At 50.1% G+C, this 18,689-nt stretch overlaps 1 protein-coding gene across 1 annotated transcript in view; it reads left to right on the top strand.

The window, feature by feature from the left end:
* The window catches only part of EGFLAM (EGF like, fibronectin type III and laminin G domains), a 135,415-nt gene that overhangs the window by 92,365 nt on the left and 24,361 nt on the right, over positions 1-18,689 (top strand). The window contains exons 12-16 of the mRNA XM_090276163.1: positions 873-1,017; positions 4,622-4,811; positions 12,199-12,324; positions 13,382-13,625; positions 16,680-16,791. Of these exons, the coding sequence (XP_090132289.1) occupies positions 873-1,017; positions 4,622-4,811; positions 12,199-12,324; positions 13,382-13,625; positions 16,680-16,791 (817 nt within the window). The remainder of the gene's footprint in view (positions 1-872; positions 1,018-4,621; positions 4,812-12,198; positions 12,325-13,381; positions 13,626-16,679; positions 16,792-18,689) is intronic.

Genomic DNA, 18,689 nt, shown 5'->3' with positions numbered 1-18,689 from the left:
CTCTGCAGCTCCTCCTGAGTGATTCTGGTATCTTCCCGTGGCGCCTCTCCACCCCTTCCGTCTCCACTGAGGCTCGTGAGACGGAGCGCGACCATGAGCGTGGGCTGCAGTTAGTTCAAGTCCCGATAAGGACGACGCCAGCCATGCTTCCTTTCCCACTGGCAACCTCAGGACCCACTGGGAAGTGACATGGTGGCTGTTTGAAAGTTGACCGGAAAGGACCAAAGTCCTAGATGTCAGGCCTGGTGACCAGTGGGCAGCCCAGGCCATAGGGAAGTTGAGGAAAAGCACAAGGAAGAAGAATGCCACCATCTCAAAATGCCCCCCTCCCCCCACACCTCCCCCCAAGCGGGAGCCTCTGCGGGAGCCTGTTGTGCGGTGAGCACAGCCGAGCACAGAGGGCCTTGCTGGCTGGCTTGCCCACACGAGTGTGAGCGCGTGGCTCTTTCACATTTTATCAATGTCACTGAGCCTTCATTGGGAAGTTGGGGGAAGTCCCCAGAGAGATCCCTGGAAGCAGAATGACTCAAGTTTGGATTTGCTGCACCTTGAGTCTACTTCCGGCCTCTGGTAATCTCTGGGAAGGACAAGGAAGTGTTGGCTGCCCATCAGTGTCTAAGCTGCAGAGACAATCAGGTTAAAGAAGCCCCACGTGGAGCGGTTTTAGGGGCAGATTAGAGATAACGCGGCTGATGTCGTCCCAGAGAACAGGCGTCTAGTTCTTCCATGCATTTGCTGCAGCTGCCCTTGGTCTTTGCAAACCGTATAGAAGCCACCGCCCTGACAGTGACATCCACGGCATTTGAAACCCTAGCGAGCTGGTTGATCACAGAGCCTTGCTTTCCTCCCCCCCCCCCCACCACCCCCGACAGGTTTAATTGTGGGACCGGTGTCGCCATCATCGTAAGTGAGACCAAAATCAAGCTAGGGGGCTGGCACACGGTGACACTCTACAGAGATGGGCTGAGTGGGCTGCTGCAGCTGAACAACAACACGCCGGTGACAGGCCAGTCCCAGGTGAGTGTGCGCCTCCCTGTCGGCCCGCCCCCTAGCACCAGCCTTAAGCATCCCCAGGGGTCCTCACCACAGAGAGCTGGGGCAGTCCTGGCAGGACCCAGGCTCCGGAGGGGCCGTTTTTCATGGCGAGCCCATGCAGCTGAGCTCTGGTGTGTTCCTGCCAGGTCTCGCCGCCCTAGGAGGGCTCCCAGGGCATGCGCCCATCTCTCAAGGAGAACTGAGTTTGCAAACGTCATTGTGGTGGGTGCAGGGGCACAGGAAAGCCAGGGCTAGAGGAAGAAGCCACATTGGTGCCAGACTCAAAGCTGGCTTTTAAGACAGGGATGTTGCAATCCTGTGGCTTTAGAAGGTAGTTCCAAGAGGTTCACTTGGTTCAATGTGCAGGAATAAGCCGTTCATCTACCCTTTCTGGGGACCATGATTATAGGAAATGGTAAAACAATTTAACCATTGGGCTGCCCAGCAAATTACCTAGGTATTCGTATATTTGTCATGCTTGGGGCAATTTTAGGATTGTGTTTGGAATAAACAGTTTGCATTAGCAAACTGCCAAGGACCCGAGCCTATAATTATAATCAGTAAGGTGTCCGTATTCTCTGAGGAAAAATGTAGCAAGAAAGCCTTTGTGTATATATGGATAGCTTCCTCCCTGCCTGGACTCTTTACTACTCTGTTCTGACAGGACATGTTCTGTAAAGGACCATGCCTTGCTGGTCCCTGTTAACATGGACCCCAAAGGTTCCAATGAAACAAGGATCCAAATATAATAAATGTGAATCCAGTGAGACTGGTTATTTATAAGGAAGGAAAAGACAGAATAAATGAACTACAGAGTCACATCAGTGCCAGAACTATAGGGACAATCTGATTAAAATTAAGTTTGATAGGAATAAAGAAGCTTTGAACCTGGGTCCAAAATACTAGCATGAAAACAGGATGAAGAAGCTATAATAGAAGCAACACCTGTGAAGATGTCTTAAAGTTTAAAGCAAGGAAGTTCAATGTGGGTTAATAAACAGAGCCATGTGGTAACAACAAGCTAAAGAAATTATAGGTTCCATTAATAGAGGCATACCATCTAGAAAAAGGGAGGGGATAATGCTATTATACTCTGGTGATGATGTGTATAGCTTCCAGAGGTCTAATGGTGACTAATCCTCTTGGGCTGTGGTTCTCAACCTTCCTAATGCCACGACCCTTTAATGCAGTTCCTCATGTTGTGGTGACCTCCAACCATAAAGTTATTTTCGTTGCTATTTCATAACTGTAATTTTGCTACTGTTATGAATTGTAATGTAAATATCTGATATGCAGAATGTATTTTCATTGTTACAAATTGAACATAATTAAAGCATAATGATTAATCACAAAAACAATATGTAATTGTATATGTGTTTTCCAATGGTCTTAGGCGACCCCTGTGAAAGGGTCATTCGACCTCCAAAGGGGTCGCGACCCACAGGTTGAGAACCGCTGGTCTAGGAGGATTGAATTCAGATCTGTGACTACAGTCTAGGAGGAATACAGACAAACTGGAGCGTGTTCAAAGAGCGGTCACTGAAGCAGGAAGATGACTTGAAATCTCTGGAATGATGGGTTAAGGGAACATTGTTTAGTTTGGAGAAGAGAAGACGAGGTGTGGCTGGAGGCTTGTCATTAGAGTCACAGGGAGAGTGTTGGGGAAGAAGGACTTATCTGCAGATCCCCAGGCTGAAGCTGAATGGGGTGAGCCGCAGGGAGCCTATTTTGGCTTTACCTAACCATGCAGAGGTGTACAGAGGTGCGACAGACCTTCTCAAGAGATGGCTCCCTGTCCTTGGGGTTGTTCAAAAAGGAACTTAAAACTTTTCGTTAGGCATGTTCAAGGAATCTGGCATTCAATGGGAGCTTGGGTTACAGGAGTTTTCATCTTTTTTCTCTAATCCTAAGAGTCTATGATTTCAATGAATATAAACATTAATTGCAAGATGCATATAATTGTATGGCTACCCAGGGCAACGTTTGTCTCTCTGCTACCAGGACTTGTTAAGCAAGTTGTATAAGCAGGACCACAGATGTGGGATGTTTAATAAACTGTTTGGGGAGAAAAAGACTCTGCCTTAAACTGGGGTTCCCCAGGAAGAGACCCAATGAGGGGGGGAATCTGGTGCAGATGATGCCTAAGAAAGTGTCATCACAGGGGACCTGTAAGGGAGGGGAGCAGTGGACGGAGAAGAACTGAAGTCAGCGTGAGGGAGATCTTGGCCCTGGCTTCTGCCTCAACCCACCAGGGAGCTGGAGATGCGTTACACCTCAGAACGATTCCAGTCCGAAGCCAGTGAACTGGATTTTCATACTTCTGCCCTCATTAAAAACTGTTAAGGGCTGTGCTGGGGGAATGCAAACTCTGGGCAGTCCCAGTTCTCTGCATAAGCAGGTAAAGCTGGCTCCGGGGACCCAAAGGCCACATGCATTGGAGGAAGGTAAAGGCCAGGCTTGAAGACTGTTGCCCGGGGTGTTTGCGAAAGGAACCTCCGAGGGACCAGACACCCCGCGATGCACATGGTGCTCCAGAGAAGGAGGAAAGGAGGTAGCTGTCGGGCCCCTGCCCTGGTCCTGGGTCAGGAAACAGGACCAGTAAGTTCTAAGGATGTCGATGAAATAAGCCAGCAGGGCACCTCAATAGTGTGACAAAGGCGGGGTGCCAGTGGCTGGCAGACAGTCCCTAAAACTCACTGTAAGCACTTGAAACCTGCCCAGCTCATAGTCAGTATACTCTGTACACGGGAGTCTGATCTGTTCATTAGCAAAGATAACGCAACAACGAGATGCTCTACTTTTTGGTAACACAAGCGTGAAGGATAAAGAATGCACTTCAGTGGCTTAACTTCTGGACATTTTATATACATCCGGCAGCGTGCCTTTTCCCAAAGACCAGGCTTCTTTGTAGCCATTAACGCAAACGAGTGAGATATTTGCATAATCCAAACACAGATGGCCAGGGGGGCCTTCATTTTACCCCCACCTACTGTTCAGCTCTGTGTTTTATAACTCAAAACCTGCAGTCCAGGGAGTGGTTTGCTCCGAGACTGGAAATGTCTCCACCTAACTATAATAACACTTTAAAAAATGTGTCCACAAGCAAATTCCAAAATATTTTGCAACAAAACCTGTTTGGTAAACTCCCCCCACCGCCAATGCTTCTCGCGGCTTTCAGTGTATCGGTGCGGAGGACAGAGCAAGGGTGGATGTTAGCCCGTGGGGACACAAAATTAGTATTACCCCTTTGGAAACAGGGTAGCTGTGTGAGCCATCCAAGGTACACAGTAAATTGGTGTCGGGACTGGAAAAAAGAAAGTTTTTTTTGGATGCCCAGCATGGTTCAGTGCTTGTCGGGTTGCTCTTGGCCCTGACCTTCCCCCCCTTCCCTTCTAGGCAAACAGCCCTCCCAGAAGCTCGCGGGGTTTCCTACTGTAACCGTGGGTTTAGTTTTGCCATAAGGCGCGGTCTTAAAGATAAATATGATGGCCGTAAACTACATCCTAATCGTGTCCCTCATTAAAAGCAGTTGCATTTTTTACTTTTGATTTTGTTTCATGCATCCCTGTTTTCATTTTTCTTAAAGGGCCATTACAGTAAAATTACCTTCCGGACGCCTCTTTATCTCGGCGGGGCCCCCAGTACTTACTGGTTGGGCAGAGCGACAGGGACCAACCGAGGCTTTCAGGGCTGTGTGCAGTCACTCACGGTGAATGGGGAGAGAGTGGACATGAGGCCCTGGCCCGTGGGGGCAGCGCTCAGCGGGGCCGACGTGGGTAAGTGGTTGCCTGGCGGGGGGGTGGGGGTGCTCTGGTGGGACGGCCTTTTCCACGGGGGCCACAGAGGTGAGCGGCTTGCGCTGCAACCTCCGCGGCTAGTGCATGCAGATCTGTGGGGCAGGGTGGGCCCAGGGGTGGCGTGGGGGCTCTGCAGGCCCTGAGTCTGAACACGCAGACGTGTACGCAACAGGGCACATGAGCTCCGGGCGTGCGCCACTGCCCCCTCGGCCCTCTCCGTGAAGTGTGGCTGCTCCCATCGGACGGACGGAGCAGCACGCGGCTCGGCCCTGTCACCCTGGCCCGCCCAGTCCGGTGGAAAAGCCAACACGCCGATGTAAGGAGAGCAGCCCCGTGCTCGCTGGTGCTGAGAGAAAGGGTCACATTCTAGTTCTCGACCACCGGGCCCAGCCCGTCCCATGCGCTCGCTCCCTGGCTCCTCTCACTGCCTGCAGGAGGGAGAAATTATTATAAGAAACTGGGGCCCGTAAAAGTCAGTAATGTATCCAAAATAGCAGGCTAGGATTGTTCTTTTCTCTTTTTCTCCTATCTTCTTTTCTTTTCTTTAAAATTAAGATGTTCTTTTTTGAGAAGTGGAAGGTCAACATCAAAATTGAGGGCAGGCACACAGGTTTCTCACATACCAGCCCCCCATCCCAGGGCGTGCATAGCCTCCCCCATTACCAACATCTCCCACCAGAGGGGTGCCTTTGTAACAAATGATGACCCTGCACTGACACGTCATAGTCACCCAAAGTCCGCAGTTTCCATTAGGGTTCACTCACAGGGGTGTGTGCTCTGCGGGTCTGGACAAGTGTATAACAATATACAGTCATCACTGGAGTATTTTTACTGCCCTGAAAACCCTCTGCGCTTTGCCTGTTTCTCTCTCTCCTCCCCTCCTCTCCAGACCTCTGGCCACCACGGATCTTTTTAAATTCTTCATGGGGTCGCCTCTCTCAGAATGCCACGTAATTGGAATCAAACAACATGCAGCCTTCTTGGACTGGCCTCTTCCTGTTAGTCAGGACGTGACAGTTCATTTCTTTTCAGTGCTGAATAATATTCCATTGTCTGGACAGACCATGGTTTATTCCATTGCCTGTTAGACGACATCTTAGTTGCTTCCAACTTTGGGAAATTATGAATAAAGCTGCTATAAACATCTGCTTTTTGGATGAGCATAGTTTTGAACTCCTTTGGATAGAGACCAGGGAGTGTGACTACTGGATCCCGGTGGAGCATGTCTGGTTTTGTGAGAAGCAGTCAGCTGTCGTCTAGAGGGGCTGTGCTCCCACCAGGAATGGATGAGGGTTCCCATTGCCCCACAGTCTTGCGAGCACTGGGTGATGTCCGAGTTGCAGGTGGTGGCCATTCTAACAGATGTGCTGTGGTATCTTGTGGCAAGCTGCATTTCCCTGATGACATATGATATGGAGCATCTTTTCATGTGTTTATTTGCCATCTGGATATTTTCTTTGTTGAGATATCTGTTAAAGTCTTTAGTACATTTTTAAACTGGGTTTTTTTTCATTGTTGAATTTTAAGAGTTCTTCGTGTATTTGGGATAACAGTGCTTTATCAGATGTCCCTTTTGCAAATATTCTTTCCCAGCCTGTGGCTTGTCTTCTCCTTCTCTTGATGCTGTTTTTACAGATTAGAAATGTTGAGTTTGGATGAAGTCCAGTTTATCAACTATTTCAGGGGTTTTGCCATTGGTGTTGTATCTAAAAGGTCACCCGCATACCCAAGGTCATCTAGGGTTGTGCCTAATTTTATCTAATAGGAGTTTATAGTTTTACATGGTACGTTTAAGTTGGCAATCCATTTTGAATTCACTTCTGTGAACGGTATATGATCTGTGTCTGTTTTCTCTCTTTTTTTTTTATTTTTTGCATGTGGGTGTCCAGTTGGTTCAGCACTATTTGTTGAAAAGACTAGGATTATTTTTAAAACAATAAGGACATTTATTCTATCATGGAAAGCAGTAGATAGATAATTCGAAGGTTGGTTAATTAAGTGACTGTTTTCATCTCCTGGGGCTGCCTTAACAAAATACCACTGACTGGGTGGTTTAAACCATGGAAATGTATTTTCCCACGGTTCTGGAGGCTGGAAGTCCGAGATCAAGGTGTCGGAGGTTTGCTTTCCCCTGAGGCCCCTCTCCTGGGCTTGCAGGTGGCATCCCCTCCTCGTGTCCTCACGTGGCCTTGCGTCTGTGCGCCCATCGCTGATGTCTCTGCCTCTTTCTATAAGGACACCGCTCAGATTGGTCAGGGCCTGCCCTTATGACTTCATTTAACCTCAATGATCCCCTCAGAGGCCCCATCTCCAAATCCAGTCACACTGGCATCAAAGCTTCGAGCTCTGAGTTTGGGGGGAAACAGTTCAGTCCAGGACAGTGTCTCGGTGGTATCAGAACTCTGGGTCAGTGTCTCTGTGACTCCCTTGCTTCGATTCATAATCCCAAGATGGTGCCACTGCTGAAGCCTCACAGCCTCACATGACATTGTCCGTGGCGAGAAGTGGCAAGTCCCTTTCTTGGGGTTCCTTTCCCTCCATCTCCAGAAGAATCGCACTGCATACAAAGTACTAGAATAATGCCTTGCCCACGGCACACATGTTGTCAATATTTCCTGTTATTGATATTCGGACTCCACTCATCGAGTAGGATATAACATTTCTTCTCTCTTCAGGAGCTGACAAAGCCAACCCGGCAGCCTTGAGCCTGCATGGGAACCTCTGATGGGTAGTTAAGAAGTTGCAAAGTTAAGCAAGAACCAATTTCAGGCAGCATTTTAAATTCTCACACGGTGTGATACCCACCTCTCTGCTGAGCAGGTGCACCGGGAGGGTCCCCTCTCTGGCTCCGGCTCCTGTCGGATTATTTGATTTCTCTCTCTGAACCTAAATAGCAGGCATCGGTCACATCGCTTGTTTTCACTTTTTCCCATTGTCCTCGCTGGGGCCTAAGAACAGGGGCAGTTATCTTTCTTCTGCCTCTGTACTTGCTTTACTTTGAATTAGTCTTCATGTTCAAGTTCTTGTAAGTTCAATGCACTTCTGCTGCGGGGAAGACTGGGCTCCTGTGGACAACAGTGAACTTCTGGTGGAGACACAGTACAGGCTTCAGGCAGAGGGGACGGCAGTTGCAGGGTCGTGTCTTCCATCCGATACCTGCAACTTGACATTGTCACCTTCCGCCACAGCTCTCCCTCTGTCCCTCCCGCCCACCCTCACAGGCTAGTTCCCACTGCTCCCAGGGGCTTTTCATTGCTCCACCCCTCCCACTTCATCGCTTTCATCAAGTTGTCCCCGCTCTGGGACTCTCTCTGACCTCCCATTCTCCAGCAGTCAGCAATCCTACCTAGATTTTGCATTCTCTGGCCCAGCTTCTTCTTTTATTATTTCCACCCAAATTCTCAAACCTACACCACCACCACTCATTTTTCCCGATCCTGCCTGGGCTCCCCGTGCCCTCCAGACCGGTGTCACAGAGCCGGCTTCCCAGGTTGCATGGGACTGTAGAGGCCTGCAGTGGCCATGAGTCTCACTGTGGCTTAGCCCTCTTCCTCGTTTCTGCTTACATTAGGATGTATTTATTTATGCACCTGCTTGGTGCCAGACACAATGCTGCATGCTGGGTTATGATAAAGGGGACAACAAAATGGGGGATCCCAGCTCAGCCCTGGGGTAGCTGCCATGGGGACAGACCACATGAATCCAACAGTCATCCAGGTCAGTGTAAGGGTGGCGTAGGGGCTGCAAAGGGGAAGTGACAGTGTAATGATCCTGTGGAAGGGGGAGGGCTGTGGCCTGCGGGGCGGGGATGGCATGCTGAGGGCGCGCAAGAGCAGGAGTTAGCAAGGAGCAAAGAGAGGGACGTGCGTGCATTCCGGGGAGAGGCAACAGCTTGTCACAGTGGGCTGTGGGGGTGAGGGGGTCTGCTTGTGTCCTGAAAAGGTCCCTCTGACTGCAGACAGCTTATTGGAAGGTGTAGCCGGGAGGTGCCAGCTGCGGCTGCTGCAGTCGCCCAGGTCACAGCGAATAGTGGTTTGCTCCAGGGTGGCAGTGCTGGCCGGTTCTACAGGTCTTGAGGGGAAGAAATAGACAAACCTCACTTGTTGGACTCGATTGGAGGGGGAGGGGCAGCGAGGTAGCCCATTGTCCGGGTCGCCTTAAGGTATCTGCCCCATGATGATCTACCCTCTCTTCCCTCCCCGGGGGCCTGATTTCTCCTCTGCCCCCCCCTTTATTATCTTGCATAAACCTCCACAGCCTGAGTAGGTGTCAGTTCCAAGGAAGTTATTTTATACATTGATGGTGAGCCACTGCCAGCTGTCCGTACACACCTCCTGCACCTCCTGCCTCGCACTCTCGGATCTGAAAGATTTCCTCCCAACTAAACTCAACCTCCTCATCTACACTCTGCACTCAGACTGCCCTGAGTCCCTGAGACCGAGACGCCAAGACCATGGCCTCTCCAGAACCGAGGATTCTCAGGCTTCCTGTGCCCACCGACCACTTTGGCAGTCGGGGGAGGGCCATGGGCCGCTTCTCCAAATGGTGCTTTTTAAATGCAGAGAGTCACCTCCGTGCTAGGAAAGAATTATACTGAACCAAAGCTGTACAATATTTTTAAATTTTGATATCAGTAATAAAGTATGGGCTTCTCTATAAACCCTCAAAGAACAGGATTACTTAACGGTGGCTGCAATGACGACGTCATTTCAAGATAGAGCACAAATGCTATTTTGAGGTCTCCGCCGTAAATGGACTATAAAACGGCAGTAACTCAGGTCTGCTAGTTCCAAGTCGCAAGACCTGCTCATACCGGAGGTTTGTTGTCTACATCTGTCGTGGAAGGGAAAACTCAACTCCAGCAGGAAGCGAGGGAGGATAAAGATGAACATTTCCCCACCTGAGCGCCCTGACGCCCGCTCTCCCGTGTTCACACTAACTCGGCCCCCCGCCCCCAAGCTAAAGCCAGCGCATTCGCAGCACCCTGCTACCCTGCTGGTTCGGGAACCCTGGGAACCGCTCACCTCTCTTTCAAATCCCGACTCCAGCAGCCCTTCCAGGCCCCGTCCAACCTCCTGTCCTGGGAGCCTCCGCCTCCCCCTGCCCGGCGAAGCTGCTCTCCTGAAGGTCTGAGTCGCCATCTCCTCACAAACCCCTGAGCCCACCCTCTGGCCCTCCCCCGCCATTAACGGGACTTCTCCCTGCGCTCCTGCCCCTCCCTGGGCTCCGGGAACCTGCCCCGTCTCGGTCGCCAGGGCGCATCACCTGCCTTCCTTTGTCTTCTCACCCTCTGCGGCTCCCTGGGAGTTCCACGGACCCTCTCGTCCTGTCCTGTCTCCAGGGGCCCATTCGCTCGCAGTGTCAGGGTCACCCCCATGTTGGTGCCGCCCCTCCATCCCTCACCTCCTGCCCACAGGGACCAGCAGCGATGCTTCCACAGGCGCCCGATGCTTCAGCTGAGCAAAAGCCAACTCCTCCTCTGCTCCCAGTGCCCGTCACAGCGCGTTCATTCCTTCCCTCTTGCCACGCTTCTCTCCCCTTCAAACCAGAAACCTGGAGGTCATGCTAGGCTCCACCTTCTGATTCTGGAAGGAACAGGCTATTCTTCCTTCCCTGTGTCTCTTGCCCTCTTCACTTTTCCTCCATTTCCTCTGCCACCAGCCATTCAGTTTTCCCTCCTGGAGGGTTTCTTCCCTCTTTCCTGCCCCATCACTCACGGTCTGCCTTGTTTGCACGTCACTGACAGAATAATGTGGCTGCAACATGGCTTTCATCACTCAACGACTCCAGCTGGCTTCCACTGCCCACCGCCCTGCTACTGACCCTACTTATTTAAAAAAAAAAAAAAAAGCTACAATGTGCTATTTTTTGAAAATCTGCAAAAAAATTTTTTTTCATGCGTATCTAAGATAACCTGCTTTCTCCCTATGGGACCAGCCCTTCTCTGAGAAAGAATCTCAGCCCACAGAAATTAGAGTGCAGAGCAGTTTGATTCTCAAGGTCAAAGTCAGCCTGTCTGGCACCTATGAATGCTGCAGCCAAACAGAGAGCAGTGGTCACTTCTGCCTGAACTTCCAGCGGCCCCCAGCTGGAATTCCCAGAGGCCGGCCCACCCGGCTGGAGTAGCAAGCCGTCTGATCTGGGAGGACTTAATTGTTAAGTTCTGTGGTCAGCACCTGGAGTCTGCCTCCTCTCCTGGGTACACAGTGCCCCCAGCCCTGCCCCTGCACCCAGGGAGGCTGTATGAAAGGAGAAGTTGGGATCAGTTTGGCAAGTGCGGTGACTGATGAGGAAAGATAAGAGCCTCACTGCTGAGATGACACACTCAGGCCGAGGAGGGCTCTTCCTCCCACGGGGTGGCCACCAGCCCATGCGGGTGCAGCATCAGGCCCTGGGAGACCGCCAGGCAAAGGGCTGGACCCTCACGACTCCATCAGAGGTGCACCCCCTCTCCTTCCATCCCCCCAGAAGTGTCTGTGGTCACCTGTGCAGTCTGGCCCAGACCGTGGCCCCTCTGCCTTCCTTATTTCTTATACACAAGAAGAAAAGGAAGATCAAAGTGCAGAAGCAAAGCAGCCCAGGAAAAGGCCATCTGCTTTCACGTGCCCTGGTGATCTGCACTTGAAAATGACCAAGCGCACCTTCTGTGGGCCTCTCGGATGTGTGTTTGTTTGGGTCATAGAACTAACCAACCCATGTGATGTTGAACCTTGCAGGCCCCTTTACCTATGCTCGCCTTTCTCTCCCTCATCAGATTGTAACTTCGAGGTGCAGATAGGGATCCTGAGGTTTCATGCTGAGGTCTTAGGAAGCCCCCCACCCTCTCCTGCCTCCCTGCTCCAGACCCAGGAGTCCCGGATTCAGCCAGGTCATAAGCTTAGACTTGGCCACTTGAGCCCTTCAGTGCTTGTCTTGGTTGCCTTGACTTTCAACCAGCAGGAGACATCACTTTAAGTCATTGGGGCCACATAAATTAGAATGCTTTTAATGTACACACCCTGTTGACATTGGAGGCATTGAAAAACACTTATGGGAACAACAGAGGGATGGATTAAAGCAGAAATGACTCAGCCAACCCTGTCACTGGTCATAAAATGGCCCCCAAACCTATCATGTGATTTATTGTGTCCACCATGTTTTAAAGAGCCTCAGTGGCTGTTCAGAAAGAACAAACCAGAATCAAATTAAAAGGAAGGGCAGGGTCCACTTATCCTGCAGGTTGGTTTGCAGTTGTACTGAGGTCCAAGTCAGCAGGAGTGGGGACTGCAGTGTGCTTATTCAGAGCCGTGAGCTGTTGGCATGGCCGGCTCCATGGTCTGGGACCGGCTCACAACGAGCTTGTTTGTAACCTCCGTTCCGTATTTAGGCGAATGCAGCAGCGGAATCTGCGATGAGACCTCGTGCATCAACGGCGGCACCTGCACCGCTGTCAGAGCTGACGCCTACATTTGCCTCTGTCCCCTTGGATTTAAAGGTCGACACTGTGAAGAGGGTGAGAAAGGAGCAAGCGGATGGCGATTTCCCTCTGCATGTTAATTCAGAGCCTCATACCTGTTTATGGGATTAACGTTGTTTCTTGGGAGTGTTGGGCGAACCTTTTTTTTTTTTCTTATTTTTACTACATTGGAGTGTCTTCAGGTGTCAACGTGTCAAACCAAACATTCCTTTGAAGATGCTACCGGGCCAGGCTTTAGTGGGCTCCTCTTGGCCCTCCGATAACTTTGAAAAGCCTATATTTGTGTGGCCTGTATTGGGCTGAATTCGAAGCATTGACAGTTTCTGAGAAAAGGCAGGAAGACATGCAAAAAACATTAACAATGTGATGGGGCAGCAGAGATCTTGTTTTATTTTCTTTGTACCATTCTGCTGAACTATCGCACCTCTTAACACTGCATATACAGATTATATAAATGCAATCAATTACGTGTACACACACGGATGCATACATGGAAACACGTGAACACTCAAAGACACCCATAGAATAATGGACAATTTTGGAAAACCATGCAGAGTTGAATGTGTTTTAACTTTTCCAGCAGTGACTCAGATTTAGACCTAAGATATCATCTTGGAGAGAATTTTTTTACTATATAATGTAAAATCTCATACCATGTAGAAGAGGGCCTATGAGTAGAGTCAGCTGAAGCTGTTACATACCGCCTCGTATTTGCATAGCCTAACGTGATAAAGGTTGATCCTTGCTCATGTTCCACGTCCCTGCAGGTCGGTGGAGGTGCCAGCGGTGGTGGGTGGCCTCTGCTCCATGCAGTCCTTCAGGGACACAGGCCCCTGCCTTCCAGTGGCTCCGCTAGGGCTTCAGCCCGCAAGTAAGAGAAGAAGGAGCACAGGAGGATGGACAGAAGTTCTAGGGGCCAGACCTGGGGTGCAGTTTAGTCCTTCCAACTACACCCCACTGGCCAGAATTCAGTGAGACCTCCCACCTCACGGTGGGGCAGCTGAGGCACGTAGTGTCACTCCATGCCCACGAGGAAACCAGCAGGGCCGGTTCTGCCATGGAGGGATTTCTAATGCCGTGCTTGCTTCTTCAGCTTTCATCTTGACCATCCCTCAATTCAGAGAGTCCCTGAGATCCTACGCTGCCACACCCTGGCCCCTGGAGCCCCGGCATTACCTCTCCTTCATGGAGTTTGAGATCACCTTTCGGCCTGACTCAGGCGACGGCGTCCTCCTGTACAGCTATGACACAGGCAGCAAGGACTTCCTGTCCATCAACATGGCGGGAGGCCACGTGGAGTTCCGCTTCGACTGTGGCTCTGGGACTGCTGTTCTCAGGTAAGGGCTGAGACCTTTAGGGGCCCCCCACGCCCAAAAAATGCAACACAGCAGCCACTTTGGAAAAAGATGAATTTGTCATTCAACAGCTTGTGGTCTTGTCTTCCTTACAGTTATCTTTTTTGAAACCTGTCCTGATTCCTACTTGTTGATATGCTTCCTCTAGATCATGCTGTCCCATTGGCACGGTTTCCTTTTTGCAAATAAGTACCCAGTGGATAGTGGTTCTCTGCTTCAGGCTAAGGAAAACGTGTTTGGTTCTGCTGGGGGTAAACTGCCTTCCATGCCACGTGGGGTCACACCATGCCATCCACAGAGATTTGATGAGTTGTAATTAATCAGCACCTTGCCCACAGCGTCACTTGGTGGGTGCTCGGCAAATAAATGATGAGTAGTAAGAAAGCATTAATAGAAACTTAATGAACAGCAATGTCCTTGATGTCTTCACTTTAAATTGTAACTTTCCTCTTGGGCCTTTTCAACGGTGACGAGTCCTTTAGCAATTCTGTGGCCACTCTCTGACAACGAGTCATCAGCCATTGCAAAGACCCGCCTCTGACCAAGGTGCTCAAGAAGGCTGTGTGACCAGGGCTTTCAGCAACAGCACAGCAGAAAACTGGTGCCTCGGGCACTTGCTGGGATCCGCAGAAATGGTTCTGAGTCATCAAAGCTTTCCTTCAGTGACCTGGTTTGTGGTATCTGTTGACTCAGCAGGCCAGCTGCTCCTGTACGCTGTGTCAATACCGTTGCGGGTCCCTCGGAGCCTGTGACTGGGAGGTTTTCGTATGTTTTTCTCATTTGTTCCTGTCTCGCTCTTCTTAACCGCGTTCCTCCCGTGGTGGTTTTTCCCTTCAAGCCGGAGGCCTGCTCATCCAATGCTGACATGCTTCCGTTCCTATGTTTGTCCCAGTCTTCTGTTTTGAAATTCACTGGGATGCTGTGCTTCCGTGGTACCCTGCAGCAGGAAATCAGTGAGTCTGTCAGTGTTTTAAAGGCAATCGCAGGTCATATTCAAGCTCCATTCATATTGCCAGACTGTCATTTTTAGAAAGAGCATGGGGGTGAGGTGTCACAACCATGCGTTGCCCTTAATCGGTGTTCATTTTTCATGGCTGATGGGAAATGCTCCCTGTATGGGATTTTCCATAATTCTTCAAAAGGACAGTTCATTTCTGTCCTTATGGCTGAATTCCTACACATCAATGACACCTCCTACCTTGGGGAACAGACACACATTTTTGAACCTCTCGTTCTGCAAAAGTGTCCTGGGTGGGTATTTAATTGATTCAATTTACATATGATTATGCAAACCAGTCTAAGCAATTTGTTAAGAACTGTTTGTCAACTTGAGAAAGGAAAACACCTTGTACTTTGAAATGGCTTCGCCCTGGGTAAGGAATGGCCAGAGTGAGCCAGGCAGGGTCAGGACTCACAAGCCCTCCTCCCGGACAGATGGCTCCCTGCACCCCAGCATGGCAGCCACATGGTGGGGGTCACAGACACCCCAGAAGTCCAGCTTTTCTCTCTCCTTGATTCTGTGTGTACTGTTGACAAGAGTAGTTTTTATTTCTTTTTATTTTTTTATAAATATGTTATTGTTTTCCTGCCTGCCAGGGAAGGCTCCTGGAAATAGAGTCCTTACATGTTAGGTGTGAAGAAAAGGAGGGGGCGCTCAGAGTTCACAAGGAGCGAGGACCGACCATCTGCATCCTTGACCCTCCCCCTCTCCAGAGTAACCTGACAGCTGTGACCACTGTCCGTGTCCCAGACGCCCCTTTGGGAGACATTTACGTTACAAACCATTTCGAAGACTTCCTGCTCAGTTAAGAAAATCCCGTGAAAGCCTGACCTACAGGAAGTTGTGGAATGGGCCAGAGCACTTTAACTTTAGGAAAAGAGGACAGTGGTCAAATTGATTATAAACTTGATTCAAAAATCGAGACAATTGTAACGAGTTGGTCGTGGCGGTGACCCATACAGCTGTGCCGAGGAAAGGGCGTGTCGTCGGGGAACGACCTCTGCAGGACAGGAATGTGTGTGACTAAGGCGCTGATGCTTGTCATGGACATGGGGCCACTTTAGGAGTGCCACTGCTCTCTTTATTGCGTATTGATTTAGCCGAGGTGATTAAATCCTAATTGCTAAGGACAAATCACAAAAGCATTTGCCAGAGAAAAAAAATTAAGTAAGAAGGTGAAGACCTTTCAATAATGGTGCGCATTGGTATTCCCGATGGTTTTCCAGGACCACAGAAAAATTGGGAGGTGCAGTGAAGGCCAGGAACCACCTTGTTAGAAATACAAATGTGATAACTGTGCTCTTTTTGCATACCTCACTGTCAAAAGGGTGTGTGAAACTTATCAATATCGTTTAAACTTCAAATGCTTCCACCTTGAATTAAACACTGAATTTTAAAACTACAGTTAATCCCTCTCACAATATCAGACAACATGGAACATGTCTTTGCCCTAATATTTTATTATGAAAAATCTTTAACCTATCAAAAGTTTAAAGAATAGTCCAGTAAACATCCTTATACCCTCCTCCTATAGTCTACATCTTCGGTTTCGCTCTGGGCTTGCTTTTATCCCATATCTAGCCTTCTTTCCATCCATCCTTCCTTCCTCCCTCTTTTCCTTTCTTCTTTCACCCGCCTTATTTTTCTGTGCATGTCTACAAATGCTGCAGACATCAGCACGCCAAGGAATCTGTTTTACCCTGCAGCCCGTATAATTCTCTCTTCTTCAAAGCTTGTGTGCAGTCATGGCCACATTTCACTCTCCTGTTACTCCTCACCTAGAAAACAAGGCTTGTCCTACCCACATTTCAGTCCGGTTGTAAGGAATAAATAAGTGATACATGTGATTTCCCTACCATGAAGAGGCCCAGTAAGTGGAGCTAACGCGGCTGTGTGTTTGCTGAGCAGGAACGATCCTTTTCTCTTGCCGAACAGAGCGACGCCTGAGGTGGGCCTGAGTGTCATCAGAGCGAGATTGATGAGCGTTGTTCGTAACCAAGGATGCTCACCCACCCTCAGTGTCCTTCCTCCGACAGGAGCAGGGAGCCCCTCGCCCTCGGCCACTGGCACGAGCTGCGTGTGTCTCGCACGGCGAAGAACGGCATCTTACAGGTGGATAAGCAGAAGGTGGTGGAGGGCATGGCGGAGGTAAGGACTCACCTGTGCTCCTGATGGGGCATCTGTGGGCTGGGTTGCTGTCTTCGTTCTGTCCTGGGGACAAGAGCAGCAGCATAGAGGGTAAGTGCCAGGACGCCAGAGCCAGGCCGCCTGGGCTAACACTCACACTCCCCACCGGACGAGTTACTCAGCTTTTCTGTTTCTCAGCCGTGACTGTGGGTAATAACTGCAGAGGCCTCGGGGGTGGTGGTGAGGGTGGAGGGAGCTGATACAAGGACAGCAGTTGGAGATCGCCTGCCCCCTCCACGCCTCACCCCTTTGTCAGCATGGGTGTGTAGTACGGTGGACTCGGAAACCAGACTCAGGGTTCCAAAGCTGGCTCCCTGTACGATACTTGCCAGGTTTGTGCGTCTCATCTCTACAGTGGGGATAGTGGGGATAATGGTAGTGTTGACTAAATAGAGTCGTGCAAATTAGAATAATTATATACGTAAAACGCAACAGTACCTGGCATAGAGCCAGCATTACGTGGCTTTACTTATTCCTGTTAGTTTATAGTGTATTGTCAGGGCCTCAAGGGTTCAGAATTTCTACTCAAGTTTATAACTTTCACCCATGATTTTATTTCCAAAGATATGTCCACAGGAACATGCCATTTTAAAGAAGAGATAAGAGAGATTTGCTTTAAGCTATAACCTACGAGGATTTTGTATACCCCAAAAGTTTACAGACACCTAAAAATGGAGGGGACTACCGAGTTGCAAGCACTTCAAATCCCAACAACTCTCTAGTTTGGGCATTGCGTGATTTAAAGAGGGCATTGGTGAATGAGGGTGTTCTGGGAAGAAAATGGATCAGGAGGGAAAAGAAAAGGGAGGAAAAGAGACTTTGGGTGGGAAAAGAGGTATCTGGTTGAGGAGAGAAGAAAGAAGGACATGTCTGGAAGCCAGCCTCGGGGTCCGCGATGAGAGATCCTCTCAGGACCCAACCTCTTTGGGAATTAGAAGAGTCCCCAATTGGGTTCTGCTTCAAGAGGCAGGCACCCTTCACACCTAGAAAATGCTCCATATGTATTTGTGGAAGGAAGGAAGGAAGGAAGGAAGGGGGAGAATGTATTTTAAAGGGATAACAGGAGTCACTTCTAGTAGAGTCCAGTTGACTTCAGTCCAAGAGAGGATGAGAACCTTACAAGCGTTAGCTGACTATATGTTCACTTAATAATATGGATTCTAAAAAGCATTGTACCTCGCTAGGCCTTAGTTACAGAGGTCTTTAAAACAGCAACCTAAGCCTAGGGTGGAATTGTTTGTCAATCATGGTATTTAAGATCTCTGACCGGGAATGAGGACTTCCTCAGGACGTGGCGTTGACCACCGGGATCTTCCAGGGAAGGGACGCCATGAAGGTAAAACTGTATCCCCGAGTTTTGTTAGCATCCTGTCGGGGGATGAGGGGTAAATCAACGTGGCAGAGCCAGTACCCTGTTGGTTTCTGAGACTGTGTTGGGGTGGATGGAGCTGCCCGGAGCCGCACTGCCCACCTGGAAGTACTGTAAACGTTGTGGGAGTGAGGTGTGGCTACGGGGTACGCCTCTGAGCTCGGCCCTGTTGTGGCCACTCTGGGACAGGAGTGGGAAGTCCCCAGCAGGTCTCTCTGCTGCACCAGGGCGATGCTCCCCAGCCGTCTGTACCATGTTCAAAGGCATGGGCATGGTCTTAGAGCTTAGAGGCCGGCGGCCGGGACTTAGAGAACACTCGTGCAGGCGAGCCCAGGACCTGGGCCCTGCAGAGTCTGTGTCCAGGCTGAACTTGACCCCTGGATTGCTCAGCTGACCTCACCGAGAAACAGCAGCAGCCCAGGGCTGAGCAGGCCAAGGCAGGACCCCAAGAAGCGGCTGCGCTTCCCCGGCCAACAAGGGGGCTTGCTCA

Source organism: Furipterus horrens, unplaced genomic scaffold, assembly GCF_987537825.1.
Source record: "Furipterus horrens unplaced genomic scaffold, mFurHor1.1.pri manual_scaffold_5, whole genome shotgun sequence".
Classification (NCBI taxonomy): Eukaryota; Metazoa; Chordata; class Mammalia; order Chiroptera; family Furipteridae; genus Furipterus; species Furipterus horrens.
This window is presented reverse-complemented; position numbering and strand designations above follow the sequence as displayed.